At 41.5% G+C, this 14,824-nt stretch overlaps 1 protein-coding gene across 1 annotated transcript; it reads right to left on the bottom strand.

Annotated features, from left to right (window-relative positions):
• Nucleotides 1-4,194: 4,194 nt before the first annotated feature.
• Nucleotides 4,195-14,144, bottom strand: LOC130867518 (cancer/testis antigen 55-like). The gene is made up of 5 exons (XM_057759558.1): nucleotides 14,054-14,144; nucleotides 11,929-12,110; nucleotides 7,964-8,102; nucleotides 5,136-5,248; nucleotides 4,195-4,386 (listed from the first exon to the last, which is right to left on the bottom strand). Exons 1-5 carry the CDS (start codon nucleotides 14,142-14,144, stop codon nucleotides 4,195-4,197), a joined length of 717 nt encoding a protein of 238 aa, XP_057615541.1.
• Between the last annotated feature and the right edge of the window lie 680 nt (nucleotides 14,145-14,824).

The raw sequence follows: 14,824 nt of genomic DNA on the forward strand, positions 1-14,824 counted from the left end.
AAAAGGTACCTTGGCTTTATCTCATATCTGTTTCTGACAGGATCTTACTGTGATTGCCATGATGGTGTCTAACACTGAACTAAAAAATAAACTTGGTGTATAAGCTCAGGTAGTCCCTGCATCTCAGCCTCCAAAGTACCTGAGATAACAGGTGGGCACCACTATGCCTAGTTTACATTGTTATTAAAGCGAAAAAAAAAACGCTCCAATCTTAAGCTTCCATACTTAACTGAATTGCATAGCCCATTCTAAGAAAATGTGTTAAAGGGCTTGCATTAGTATCTTGGAATTAAACAGTTAATACATCAATCAAGCTGACAATTTATACTAGGTTTGGTTTTGTTTGTTGAGACAAGGTCTTGTCATGCAGCCTTGCCTGGCCTGCAACTTGGTATATAGACCAGGTTGGCCTTAAATTCATAGATTTGACTATCTGTGCTTCCCAGGTGCTAGAATTAAAGGCATGTACCACAGCATGCCCTACCTACATACTAATTTTAAGACATTCAAGAATTTCATTTCCACAGGGTATCAAATGCCATTGGGATTGGTCTGCAGTTAAATAACACATGTCCTTAGTAATGCGTAGGAGTATATCATGAGGGCAGGGCCTGGTGGTGCACACTTTTACCCTCAGCACTCTGTCAGGAGGCAGAGGCATGCTGATTTCTGGGAGTTTGAGCCACCTTGATCTACCTAAGCCATTTCCAGGCTATCCAGGACTACAGAGTAAAACTCTTGTCTAAAAAAAATGTATCATTACTTTTCATTGTTGAAGGACGTTGCACTTTTCTTCAAAGATAGAGTTCCTAGAGTGCCAATGAATACTAATGTTAGCAAATGTTTGGAAGATTCGTTTTTAGACTCATTATCAAACAAATAGTTTAATAACTTGCCTTTTTAAAGGTGTATTTTGTGCTGTGCTGTGGTGGCACACACATTTACCCCCAGCTCTCAAGAGACCGAGCCAGGTAGATCTCTGACTTTGAGTCCAGCCTGGCCTACAGAGCAAGTTCCAGGACAACCAGAGCTACACAGGGAAACCCTGTCTTGAAAAACCAAATGCATTTTAAAAGAGAAACATAAAAAAGTGTGATGTCATAAATTTGAAACTTTAGATATAATTAAACATATGTTTAAGACAAAGACGCATTAGAGGAAAAGCAAAAATTCTTTTTCATGTTAATTTTTTCCCATATAATCCCTTACAGTGACCGTTCTCCAACTTAAAAAAGACAGACATGTATATAAACCATCCTTTTTCAAACTAGTATAATTTATATTGGAAGAATTAGTCTTTGACCATTAGTGAATAATTAGATTAAGAGGGCAGTTTAATTCCTTTTTTCTGCAGTGCTGGGATCCCACCAATACCTTGCCTCCCTCTTGTTACTGGAAGGAATCTCTCAGGTCACCCATGACATAAAGGCCAGGTTCTTTCCATCTCTAATGAAGATTTCAGCAAGACATATGGTAGTAATAATTAAAGTCTAGATTTATTAGAAGTACAAGTAAAGGCATAAAATATGCTGCTCAAACAGAAATGAGTGTGTGGCTCAAGAACCCCATCTACGCGTCCAAGTGCTTTTTTTTTTTTTTTTTTTTTTTTTTTTTTTTTTTTTTTTGGTTTTTCGAGACAGGTTTCTCTGTGGTTTTGGTTCCTGTCCTGGAACTAGCTCTTGTAGACCAGGCTGGTCTCGAACTCACAGAGATCCGCCTGCCTCTGCCTCCCAAGTGCTTTTAAAGGCGTGCGCCACCACCACCCGGTTCCAAGTGCTTTTTATTACAGAGGGAAAGTAAAGATTCTCTGAAAGGGTGGACCCTTTGTTGGCTGTTTAGGTGATTAACGCTCTTTGCTAGAAGGGTTGTTTTTTTTTCCCATAATCCTTACAGCAGTCAAATGGATGTTATTTTTTTTTTTAGTTACTGTAATCTTATGACTCACAGTCATGTGTGTCTGACCCTATTTTCCTGCCTCATTTTTCATTGCTATATTTCCATCATGAAATAGGAATCTTAAATACTCATAGGATTTCTAAGGAAGTCTTTATTTCTCAAATTTTATCCATAGTTACAGAAGGGAAATAAGTACTTCAGAGTGTTTTCTGGTTATCTAATTCCCATGAATATGGTTTTCCTCATAAGGCATGTTATCTCTCATCACCATGCCTCTTCCCTGCATGTATAAAGTGCATGCTTGCTACTCTCCTAGTTTATCAACTGACCATGGCATATGGTAGGTAGTCCATGGCTTTGAAAAAGTTTTTTTCAGTAAGCCCACCTTCCTCTTTTCCCCTCTGTGTTTTCTTAAATGCTATGTCCCTACCACACCCCTCCTGTGATGATAATCACAGGGACCTGGAGCTTTCCAAGCTTCCCCTTGCCTTCCTTTCCTATGTTATGGCTCCTGGGGTCAGGAACAAAAGAGACAATGGCATGAGCCAGGTTCCATTACAACCTGGTCATGCATGCTTTTGATATGAGTCCAATACCTAGATCACTGTGTGATAAGTATCACAGTTACTGAGAATTTACCTAAGATTAAAGCAGTTCACTCCTATGTCTTTAATTATACAATGACTGTGAGAAGTGCTGTGTAGTAGTAATTTCTTGCTGGGACCACCAGCTCACAAATAATGACACAGAGACTTATTAACTATGAAAGGTTGATCTTTAGCTTAGGCTTGTTTTCACTTAGCTCTTTGTTTGGTTGTCGTGTGTGTGTGTGTGTGTGTGTGTGTGTGTGTGTGTTGAGACAGGGTTTCAGGGTTTCTCGTAGCTTTGGAGCCTGTCCTGAAACTCAGTATGTGGACACAGCTGACCCCGAACTCAGGAGTTTTGTCTGCCCCTGCCTGCCGAGTGCCGGATTAAAGGCATGTGCCACCACTGCCTGGCTCCATCTACCTCTTATAACTTAATTAACCCATATTTTTAAATCTACATTCTGCCACGTGACTTTTTTATCTTTCCTCAGTATGGCACGTCTAGCTTTCCCCAAGTCTGCTGGAGAAATCTGAGCATCAAATTCCTCCTGATTTTCTCCCTCTGCTAGGAAGTCCTGCCTTTCCTCTCCTGCCTAGCTATTTACCATTTAGCTTTCTGTTAAACCAATCAGAAGGTGCCTTAGGCAGACACACATCTTTACAGTGTACCAAAAGATTATCCCACAACAGTGCTGACTAGAAATGTAAGGGAAAAATCATCATCAAACTTACTCAGGGCCAGTGGCATAGTGTAGAAAGTTGACTCTTAGGACAGAGTTAAAGCTCACCATTACCTCCCAGTGACACCACACATTGATACATACCTCACAATAGTACAGCCATCTGGGTACATGCTGTTAAGAAAAATCGAGGAATCTCATGGGGTAAACACATGGGATCTTAGTAACAGCCTCCAGCTTGAGAAGGCCGTGTCCCCGTCCTTCATGGTGCTTCGGATTTGTTTCAGTGGTTTTCTGGACACAAGCTTCACCTCTCCCACAAAGAAGTTCGTGGAAGCTGATTCACACCTCATACGTCAGTGTTTTTGTTTCCAAATGCCCAGCAACTAAACAGCTGATAACATACAGAACATTTCATTCCCGGAGACTGAATGGCAAATTAACCACAGGTAAACAGGACTGTTGCTTAGATAACTTGTTTAATAAAGTTAGCAAGATGCCATCTGCCTCAACTATCAGGCACAGCCGAGAAGCTGTGGATAAACACAAACCCTGTATATATGAATCTCGCGTTCTAACATGGAGGTATGGGTTCCACTAGATAGGTATTAAATTTAACAAACTGAATAGGTACTGGGAAATGAAAAATGCTATGGAAAAAGTAAACATTGTATACAGTATAAGGGGACTCAGATATTACACACTTCCACTTGCTGAGCTCCCTCTGAATGTTGCTCAAGGGACAAAAAGGGCCACTAGCAGCACAATACATTCCTGACCATGGAAAACAAAGAATTTGACCTAATATGAAGTGTTGTTCCTTTGCTACAGACAAAAGCCAGTTTGGGGATGTCTCTGAATAGATCAGGCACCTTCCTAAGTGAGTCCATACTCCAACAAAATCATCAGGGTGTTTCCAAGTAAAAACATATTTAACATATATTTTGGCTTTAGTAATTCAAACTATTGCATTAAACCAGGCCCCTCAGCCATAGAAGTAATGGTGAAGAAGAAATACAAAGGCTTGGTTCCTATGATACTTGTACTGGGGTCATTGTGATTGCTCTCCAGAAATAGGGGGATTGAGTGCTCTGTACTGCAACCACATTGACAATATCATCTCGTTGAGGCACATATCCAGAAGGAAGTTTCAGAGAATCCAAGGTGAAAAAGATGGTGTCTTCCAACACCCCAGTTCGTCCGTCTGCTCTGGTAATGCGAACCTGGGATGAAAAAAAACGGTACCAATGAGTGTGGGAAACCGTAATTCGTGGTCATAGACTTTGCCCTTTTTCTGTCTGGCTCTAACCAGCAGATCCCAGCACAGATTTGCACTCTACTCTACACACCAGCATCATCCAGGTGCTATGTAAGCATACCCCTTTCCAGATCCAACCTCACGGCAATGCAAACAGTCCCTGAGGATGAAAACCAGGCCTCTGCTGAGGGAATTTGGTTCTAAAGATTACCCACAATGACTGTTAACTTCCCGTTAAGGCTGACTGCTCGAAAAGAAAAGAGTGGGAAAGGAATGTGTTGTTAAGTAGACTATCATTTTTCCCCTACCTTGTCACCTGCACTAGAAGCACACTCCTTCATTTTTCCTCTGGTACAAAATGAATGCAAGCCAACTTGTTTTCGGTTTTTACTACCCATATCATACCCACATACTGCTAAGGAGTTTAAAGGACACATCGCTCATTTTTCTTAACAATTCCGAGAAACCTGATCACTGACTTTTGGTTTTGATGGTCTTACCACATTGTGATGCCTCCCAGGTAGGCTACATAAACTTCAAACTTCATCATAAGTACTACATTATTCTCGTCATTTCCTTTCAGAATTCCAGTACTTTGAATAAAAAAACAAGTTCATTTTGGCAAGGCTTTTATTTTAGGTCTCCTAACACTTGTAGTATAATCCTGAGCAGCAAAAGTGATCACTAAATGAAAGAGAACAGCACGTGAACTACCTCATTTATATGATGGTGTTTCAGAGGCTTCACCGAGATGGCCTTTCTGCTCTGTGGGTCTTCCTGTTCCGAAAACTCAATTTCTACCAGGTCACCCTTATAAGGTTCAAAATCTGTAACAGTCATGGGAAAAAATCATGTTAGAGGGAGGGTGCCTTTATTCAAGGGAATCTGACATTTCACCATGCACTATGCTGTAATCCCCGACACAGTTTCTATTACATGTAAAGTACATTTTTAACATTTAAAACCCCAGGGCTGGAGAATGGTCCAGATATTTTACTAATGTTGCAAGGGACTCAGGTTCAGCTCCCAATACCCACAGCCACCTGTGGCTTATCTGTGCATTCTTCTGGTCTCTCTGCAGGCGCCCACACAACACGTGGTGTACACAGATACACACGTACACATAAATAAAAATAGACACGTTTTTTTGTAAAGGGTAAGGTTCAAGAGATGGTTCTGTGGTTAAAGGTACTTGCTATTTTCTTTCTGTCTTTTTTTTTTTTTAAAGAAAGGGTTTCTCTGTGTAACCCTGGCTGTCCTGGAACTCACTCTGTTGACCAGGCTGACCTCGAACTCACAGAAATCTGCCTACCTCTGCCTCCCAAGTGTTGGGACTCACGGCGTGCGCCACCACCACCCGGCTGTACTTGCTGTTCTTGCAGATGTTCTGTGTTCAGCAATCTCATGGAGGCTATAGCTGCCTGTAACTCCAGTTCCAGGGCCTCTGTAGGCACCAGGCATTCAAGCAGCGGCATATACATACATGCGGGCAACACACGCACGCATGCAACATTTAAAAGATAAAAAGGAAAACAGTACTGAAACAAAGTGAGGCAGTGAAGTGTCTGTCTAATGAACAGGAAGGAAATGACATACTTGTTACTCAGTATAGGACAAAAGAACACGGTTTTTCTTTTACTTCTTTTGGTGTCTCATTAAAGAAATTACTGAGGCTGTAGCTTACTTAGTATGTGATTTGATTATTATCTAGCAGCTCACAGATAAGATAGCAATAATAATAATAATAAACAGAGAACTGTTAGCCATTTTCACTGAGTTTCGTAGTATTCATTTAATAGTACTTATTCTAGCAATTTTCTATATAACTGACTGGGTCATTTAGGACTTGTTTCCAGTGCTAGGGATCAGCAATACTTCTTTTTCAGCCACTGTCTTTCTTACCCTAGAGAAGTCTGCTACTATGAATAACTCTATTTCGCAGAGGTAAGTCTCTCCACCTATGCCTTGGGACCTGTCCTGTATTTATAGCTCAGGGACTTAACCCTATCTTCTCTTCCTGCTCTCTTCAGCACCTTTAGCCATATCCTTTGCACTACAAACATGTCCAAGCCCTTCCACTTTGAAAAGAGTGTTCCTCACATCCTTCCTGTTGTTGATGGGCAAAGGGACAAGCTAATTAATTGTCTTTGGAGCTCAGCAATCACAGGGGCCCTTTCCTCTGAAAACTGGGAATTTCTGAGGAAACGTGTCGTAAAATCTCAGACACTACCAAGCAGTCATCGTGAGAGGGTTCCTGACATAACAACCAAGATCAAGTTCAGGTTCTTAAAGCCCAAGAAAAGTAAAGTAGAAAGCAGCTTTGTATACTGGGACAATGTCATTCTTTTTCTCCAAGCTAAAGGGCACCTGATTAAGCTACAATGGGTATGGTCTATTTTCCTTCCATTCATCTTTCAAAGCCCAGCCTGGTACCTGGAAAGCTGATGCAGGAAGATGGCATGAGTCTAGCAGTTTGAGACAAAACTAGGCAATAGAGGAAGTCACTGTCTCAAGGTGAGGGGAAGCCCTATAATAATAAAGGCATCAGGTTTCCATTTCATTAGATTTACATTTCATTATGCAGCAAACTGCTAGCTTTCATTTCTTCTTGGTTCTCCAACTTAATCATTAAAGGCAGAGACACTAGCTGGCGGGGTGTAAAGTGCAGCTTAAACAGCGCACAGTCCAGTCTGTTTCCTCTCATTGTTGCCATCACTCCCATTCCTACGGCTTTGCCCACTGTTTTTTTGCATCAGGCTATTTTGATGGAGTCACGTGTCAATCTCTCCCAATGACACTATGAGCTCTTTATAAGAAAGGTTTAATGAAGTCTTCCATATTTTGTCCTCTGCCCTCAATATCTAGAACTCTCTTTTGAACCAAACTGAAGTTTATTAGTCTCTTTAAATTAACATGTTATTGCTCTAGATATAAAACAATAGAGTGTTATATCAGATAAATACAAGTGGACTTCAACACTGAATGCACACACACATGCACACATATGGAAAGGCAAAGTGCTATTTCCAGGCCTTATTTTAGAGCACTCAAATTATTCTGAAATATTTTTTCATTCATGCAATCGTGTTAGAATAGAAATTCTATTTATATACCTTCATAAATAAAACAGCTGCACAAATATTAGTATACCCAAACAAATGAAAACATAAAAAACATATAATATGAGATATTTCTTCAAATATGGAAGTGACACTGATAAGAGCCAAGAAGAGAACTGGGAATGTAGCTCAGTGGTAGAGACCTTGCTTCACAAGTATGGAGCTCTAAGTTCAATCCACCCAAAAATCCAAGTATGCAGCAGTAGTAGATGTAATACAAAACCCTCTCATCGAATTAGCATATTTCAAATTTCACCCGGAGCCCAATTAATAATACTTAAAATAGACACCTAATTTTAAATTTAAAAATGTGGCTCATGCCTTTAGTCCCAACATGCAGGAGGCAGAGGCAGGCAGATCTCTATGAGTTCAAGGCCAGCCTGGTCTACAGAACAAGTTCCAGGACAGCCAGGTGAAGTGTACCTTTACAGACAATGTCGAGAGAGAAGGACAGATCGTGATTGATATGATCAACACCATCCATTAGAGACTTGATACAGTCAAGTGAAACCGTCATGTGACGTTCTGGTGGTTCATCATGGCCACGATAGTAAGCACCCACCTGGAAAGTAAGTAAACAAACAAATGAAATAAAAATGGTTATTTCAAAGAAACTCAAGTTAAAAAAAATCTAAATTTTAACCTGAAAATCTGTTCAATAGTTCAAATAATGTTGACAATTGACACATAAATTGACATGTGTTGATGAAATAATGCTTGAGCTTCCAGTCATTTTTACTGTAGTTTTAGAGCCAATTAGGAGAGTTGAGAAGAAAATACAGAGAGTTGCTACACACTCCCACAAGTGATCTTTAGCTTCTATTATTAGCATCTTGCTTTCGTATGCCACATTGACTACAATCGATAAGGCAGCATCAATACAGAAAAGGGGAAGGGGATAAATGCTAAGATTCCAGACCAGAGCATCTAGGGAGACAAAAGAATGTCAAGGTAAACTTGAGAAAAATAAATCTAGTGTCCATATGGCCCCCTAAATACTATCAGTCTCATGTGATCTTGGAAGCTAAGCATGGTCAGGCTGAGTTTAGTATGAGAGTGAAGAAAGCAACCAAGGCTGGAGGGTCTAAAAATCCCAGTTAAGTTGGGGCTGTATCTAAAGAAAAATGGGGGCATCTAAATCTTTATTTCTTCGAATTGCAATCATCTTTATCTGATGTTTTGCTTTTGTCATTACAAAAATAATTTATGTTCAACATATAAAATGTAAAAAGGAATACAAAAGCAAGAAAAATTACAGATAATTCATAAGTCTGTTTCCTATGCAATAACCGCTGGCCGTGCTCTCATGAAATGACCAAAATAACATCTTACCATGGCTCCATTTTGTGTCTGTGTAGGCAATTTTCAGTCCCTAATTCCCTGAACAGTCACATCAGCCTTAGCCATACATTAGGGATTTTCTGTGACCTTCACCATAGCCTGGATGCGTAACCAAATTGTACACTGAATGCATAACAAAAACTAATATAACCAAGTACCCCCAGCCTATACCTGGCAATAATGTCGTTGTGGTTTTTTGCCTTTATAAACTCTGTACCCCTGAGCTTCAGTGCCAGAAGTTCTTTACGGCAAGGGCCTGCCCTCCACTGTCAGCTACTAAAAGACGTCAGGTTTACATGTGTAGCAGTCTGTAACTTTCTTCCCTGGACTATAACACTCAGACCTCCTTTGTTCGAAATTATTTACCTATGTACTATTTTACAGGAGAATATAACATTACACACATGTAATAAATATATAACCAAACGAACACAAATAAGTCAGTTTACTAACTTTTTAAAAGATAACTTGGCATCCCACAAAAAAGAAGTGTCATAATTTGGTGGCTCCATTCCACACAATTGGACATGCAGTTTATAATCCAATACACTACCCATTTGCCTAATATATACACGTAGGATAAGCACTCAAGAGCAGAATTTCAAGCTCAAAACTTTCCAGCGAGAGCCCCCCACACCTGCTGGCCCATGGTAAGAGCATCTAGTGGCCCTGGGCTTTATTGTTTCCTGATCTAACTTAGGTCTTGCTCTCACATCTTCTGTGGCTCCTGAAGCCTACAGAGCCCCTGGGTGCCTGGTGTGGAGTGATGCCATGCTGAAGGGAAGAAGAAAAGCAGGCAATGCTGTCAGGAAGCCACCAAGGAGGCTGTGCCAGTGAGCCATGTAGGGCCAACGACAGTCTGGGCTCTCAAGAATGCTTGTGTGACTTGGGGCAGCGAACCCGGCTGTAACCTTGCGAACATGGGCGCCTTGCTCTTCTTATCGGGGCTTCTGAACAAGGAAGAGGACGCCATGGCACAGACACACACTGCCCTACTCCTCACTTACCCCTGCCCCCTCTAACCCCCAGCCTCAGGCTTCACCCAGAGCTCAAGCTGCTGTCTTCAACCTGGGGCAACAGTTTATGATGCAGATTGGCCAGAATGCGCCTGGCTGGGCTTGTCCTGCCTCTTGAAGCGTTCCCTGAGGCGTGAAAGGAACTGGGAGAAGGACCGAGGCTACCTGCATGAACTTGTACCTGAACAGTCTTGGCCTATGGGACATTTTGTGCTTGCGTTAAGAGAGTCTCAGCAGTTCTTCTCCCATGCTGGTTTTTTTTTTTTTATGACATTTTTTATAGTTTCCTTATTTATTTTTTCTTTTAAATTTTTATTTATTCTTCTCTCATACAATACATTCCGACCATAGCCCCTCTCCCCACCTTAGTCTTATTGTAAATGACCCGTATGTAGTAGCTATTTCCTCTAAATTCCAGGGATGCAGCTTTCAGAAGTCCTCACCAATGGTAGGGTACACTTTTTAGTGACAGAGTTGACTTTAAGTCACCTGTTGTCCTATAACTAAACCCCATATAAGACTCCAATAAGCTCACTACGTAACCAAGTTAGACCTGGCCAGAGTCATTTCTTTGGTCTGTCTTTAGTGCACTAACTGGAGTGAGTAGACTTTTGTTCCTATGTTCCTAAAAATAGGTATGTAAGGGTGGTTGAATTCACGTTCAAATGTGACTGTCTATAAGGTAAAACTGTTGGTTTATCCTACCCTTGTAAAATGTGTGTGTGGGGTGTGTGTGTGTGTGTGTGTGTGTGTGTAGAGGAAGCAGTGGTTGAGAGATGTTCATGCCTGTATGTGCAGACGTCAGAGGCCCACAGTGGGATCTTCTTCCATTGTTCTCCACCTTATTGTTCAAGGCAGGCTCTTTCACCAAACCAGAATGCCAGGACTGCCTAGACTGGCTGGGCAGCAGGCTCCAGGAACTCCCCTGTCTCGGCTTCAGCACTGGGACTAAAGGTCATGCTGGGGCGGCCAGCTTTTAAGTGGGTGCTGGTTCAGGTCTCCATGTTCGTACAAGCACTTTATGGAGTTAGTTCCCAGCTTCTTACTGTCACGGCAGCTGATGGCACTTTAGTAAGGTCTGAAAGTCTTAATGGCCTTTTCAACCTCCAGATATAGCTACAGGCATAACGTACTGCAAAGGAGTAACTGAAATTGTGGTGTTCCTGATTTATAGGGCTGGTTAATTAAATTTGGTTTGGGGGCAATAAATGAATGAAAGATTGATTCACATAAATTCATTTTCATGTTTTCAATTCTGAAAACCCTAGTTTCTCCCTCTACCTAATCTCCAACTCCAGCTGCCCGTACCAATTTATTCATTCAGTTTTATCCATAAAAGAAGCAGCAGGCTCCCATAGCTATGTGAATGGTCCAATGTACCCTCCCACCTCTCAGTGCCCTGTCTCCAAACCAACAGAGAGCCATTCCACGTGTGGAAGCCTGGCTGGCGTTTCACTTCTTAGATGGTTAAAAATTTCAAGGATTGACAATACGTCAGTCACTCTTGCCAGCCCTGGCATGCGAGTCACGTATTCTGCTGCTGCTGGTGTCAATTAGGACACTAATAATAATAAGCCTAATTTGCATATACAGATTTAAATGATAAGTATCTGAACTGGGGTGCTAGATCCAGATTCCATAAATCTAAAAATGTTTGAAACTTGGAGAGCTCCGTGGTAAGTAAATTATATTTCAATAAAACTATTTTTAAAAAAATGATTAAAGTACATATCTTTTCGTCTCATAACTACTTATCAAATAACACATATCCATTATTTGCATTATAGGAGGAGGTTACAAGATAATATAAATTCTAATAATTATTGTTAAATACTGAGGAATAGATAATGTAATTTATACTTTTCTAAATAGATACTAGTATAAAAATAGAACAGATCTTCCGTACAATCCTCTGAGTTAGATTTCAGTTTCCATACACTTCAACATGTCTACTCAAAAGCGGCTGAATGAATAGAGGCTAGGGTGAAAGAACACAGACACAAGGCAGTCCCAGGAATATACAACTCTTACTGTGATTGCATTCGATCCGCGAATGATCTCATCTATTTCCACAGCTTCAGGACCGTTTTGCTTAACTTTCAGAAGTTCATTGCCCGCCATCACACCAGCATTGAGGATGTGTTCATTAGGGTAACCATAGCCACTGCAGGACCCTGTTGCAACTCCCTTTATTGTTTGGAACATGCCAGCACCTAAACGATGAATGGAGAAAAAAAATATAAATTATTCTCAAGTGCAAACACATACTACAAATAAGCCCTAGCAGAGAAAGTTGTGGGAAACAGCCATCTAAGCCTAGAAGAGTGCATGGCTAGTTTGTGGGCCAGCTGTTTGCCTACCTGAATGTCTGTAGCATGGACAGGATGATACCACAGCTTCTTTTGTTAATATGCTTGTGAATAGTAATGAGATTTTTCAGGCCTTAAGGCCAGAATCTTTGAGCATACATTGTAGCTGACTAATTAAAATGGATATAGTTCTGAGCAGGGAGGGATACCATTCACCCCAGTCATTTCTCACTATTTCCTGGACTCTCACTGATGAAATACGTACCTTTAAAATAATCCCTTGAACAGATGATCAGTGGCAGACTCCAGGGCATATATTTAGGGATACAAAGTGAGTAAGTAAACTTTGGTTCCTATCTTCTTACTGGTCACAGATACATGATTCATTTGCTTGGTTTTTGTTATAGGTTGGTTTGAATTGTCATCTACAAGCTAACATATTAAAAGCTTAGTCCCTGCCAGGCTGTGGTGTCGCATGCCTTTAAACCCAGCACTCGGGAGGCAAAGACAAGAGAGTGCTGAGTTTTAGGCCAGCCTGGTCTACAAAGCACGTTCCAGGACAACCAGGACCACACAGAAACAGGCCTGATACCTGGATTTGATTCCTTGATCCCACAAAATGGGAAGAGAGAACGGACTCCTGAAAGTTCTAAAAGTTGACCTCTGACCTCCTGACGTGCTGTTGCACAACTGCACTCGGACACACATAAAAAGAGGATATTTTTAAGGATAAAGTAAAATTACCACCGAAGTAGAAGATTTACTACTACTGTAACTACAAAAGGAATCTTCCTGTGACCTATGGCAGACTAAAGCAGGGAAAGTTGTGAGTTGATGGTAAACTGGCTTACACAGGGAGACCTGATCTCAAAAGGTTCAAAACGTCCCAAAAAGAATGCAGATAAATGCAAACATTGGGCACAGACACCTCCCCTCTCCCACCCCCACTTTTTCATTTCCTAACCGCTTTTTGTCTAAAAATTATTTACTAGTTATTTAAGAATTTCCTGCAATATATTTTGAGCCTGTTGATCCACCCTACGTGCTCCAGTTCCTCCCAGACTCACCCCCCCAGTCACCCAACTTAGTAGTCTCCCCGTCTTTCTTTCAGCCCATCAAGTCTAATTTGTCCTTCCCAAATAATCTTCGATCTAGTGCTTGCCTTGGAGTGTGGTCAACCTACCAGTGGTCACATCCTTAGAGAAAACTGGCTCTTCCTTTCTCAGCAGCTATCAACTGCCAATAGCTCCTCAGGTATATTGCAGTGACTCCTCTGCCTTCTTTGTCTTTTGTTATACTTTGTCCTTTTTATTTTAAAGATTTTTTAAAAAAAAAAATTGTGTGTGTATGTGTGTGTTTGCACGTGAGTATGCGCGTGCACGCGCACAAGCCTGAGTGTATGTTTATGGACCACGAGTCCTTGGAGGAGGGCAGAATACTTCGGAATTCCAAGGACTAGAGTTCGAGGCCATTGTGAGCAAAAAAATATGGGCGCTGGGAACTGAATTTGGGTCATCTAAGAACTAAAAATTCTCTTAACTGCTGGGTCATCTCTAGAGTCACCATTATTTTGCCTTTATTGGTCATTATTTTCTCTTTGCCTTTAGTCATTACTTTGGGCAAGAAAGTTCTAGAATGAGTCTATGCATGAGTGGTATCCCCGTAGGAGGGCATGGCGTAGGAGGGCATGGCGTAGGAGGGCATAGCGTAAGGATCTGGGAATGCCCTACTGCAATAAGACCGCACTACCAAACCAGGGAGAGGTTTTCTAAGTTCTTCAGTCTCCAAAGCAAGAAGGAACACTCCTCTAAGAGAAGGTCTCTTTGGGGTAAGAATTAGTGCAATACCTTCCAAGAGCCTCTGCTTCTCCTCTCTCTCTTCCTCGGAGTCTGCTTTCCTCTGAAAGAAGGCACGAAATTTGGAAATTACCCGGCGCATGGTTGTTGTTTTTTTATGTCTGAGGACGCTTGAGTACCAAGCGGTACCAGGAGTGAGGCTTCGCTTGTCTAGTTCTGTCTCCCGGGAGAATTCACAGCAGCACGCGCAGAGGCTATTCTCCTTCCTGGTCTGAACCCCGGCTCTAGGCTCTCACTGGGGCAACACTGCCACGTGTGGAGCGCCAGTGAGCCTGCTCAACCAGCCAATAGGAGTGTAGATTACACAATGACGGCCACAAGTCATGGGAAGTAGGAAGGCGGGACTTCACAGTTTATCCATCGCATAGAGTTACGATCTAGTAGTCAATGCAAAATAGCCTCCACCCGTACACATTTTCATGGCTTGTCATTGTAGTTTTGTTTTTGAGATAAGATTTTATTCTAACCCAGGCTGCCTCAAACTCATGGTAATCTTCTTGTCTCAGCTTTCTTTTTTTTTTATTTTATTTTTTTTATTTTGTGGGCTTTTCGAGACAGGGTTTCTCTTTGTAACAACCCTGGTTGTCTTGGGACTCACTCTGTAGACCAGGCTGGCCTTGAACTCAGAGATCTGCCTGCCTCTGCCTCCCGAGTGCTGGAATTAAAGGACGCCTTGGCTTCTGAATGTTGGGATTACAAGCATGAGCTACCGCATCCTATTGGATCATTTTTATGAGAAGAAAATCCAGGGAGCAAGCATAG

This window comes from Chionomys nivalis, chromosome X, assembly GCF_950005125.1.
Source record: "Chionomys nivalis chromosome X, mChiNiv1.1, whole genome shotgun sequence".
In the NCBI taxonomy this organism is placed as follows: Eukaryota; Metazoa; Chordata; class Mammalia; order Rodentia; family Cricetidae; genus Chionomys; species Chionomys nivalis.

Bases quoted from the DNA above. Each gene is read 5' to 3' on its own strand.
- LOC130867518 (XM_057759558.1), bottom strand. From the start codon at position 14,144: ATGCGCCGGGTAATTTCCAAATTTCGTGCCTTCTTTCAGAGGAAAGCA. The intron at 8,103-11,928 runs GTAAGAGTTGTA...CTTACTTTCCAG, and splicing joins GCGGATCGAATGCAATCACA to GTGGGTGCTTACTATCGTGG. The intron at 4,387-5,135 runs GTAGTTCACGTG...TTTTCATCCCAG, and splicing joins AACACCATCATATAAATGAG to GTTCGCATTACCAGAGCAGA.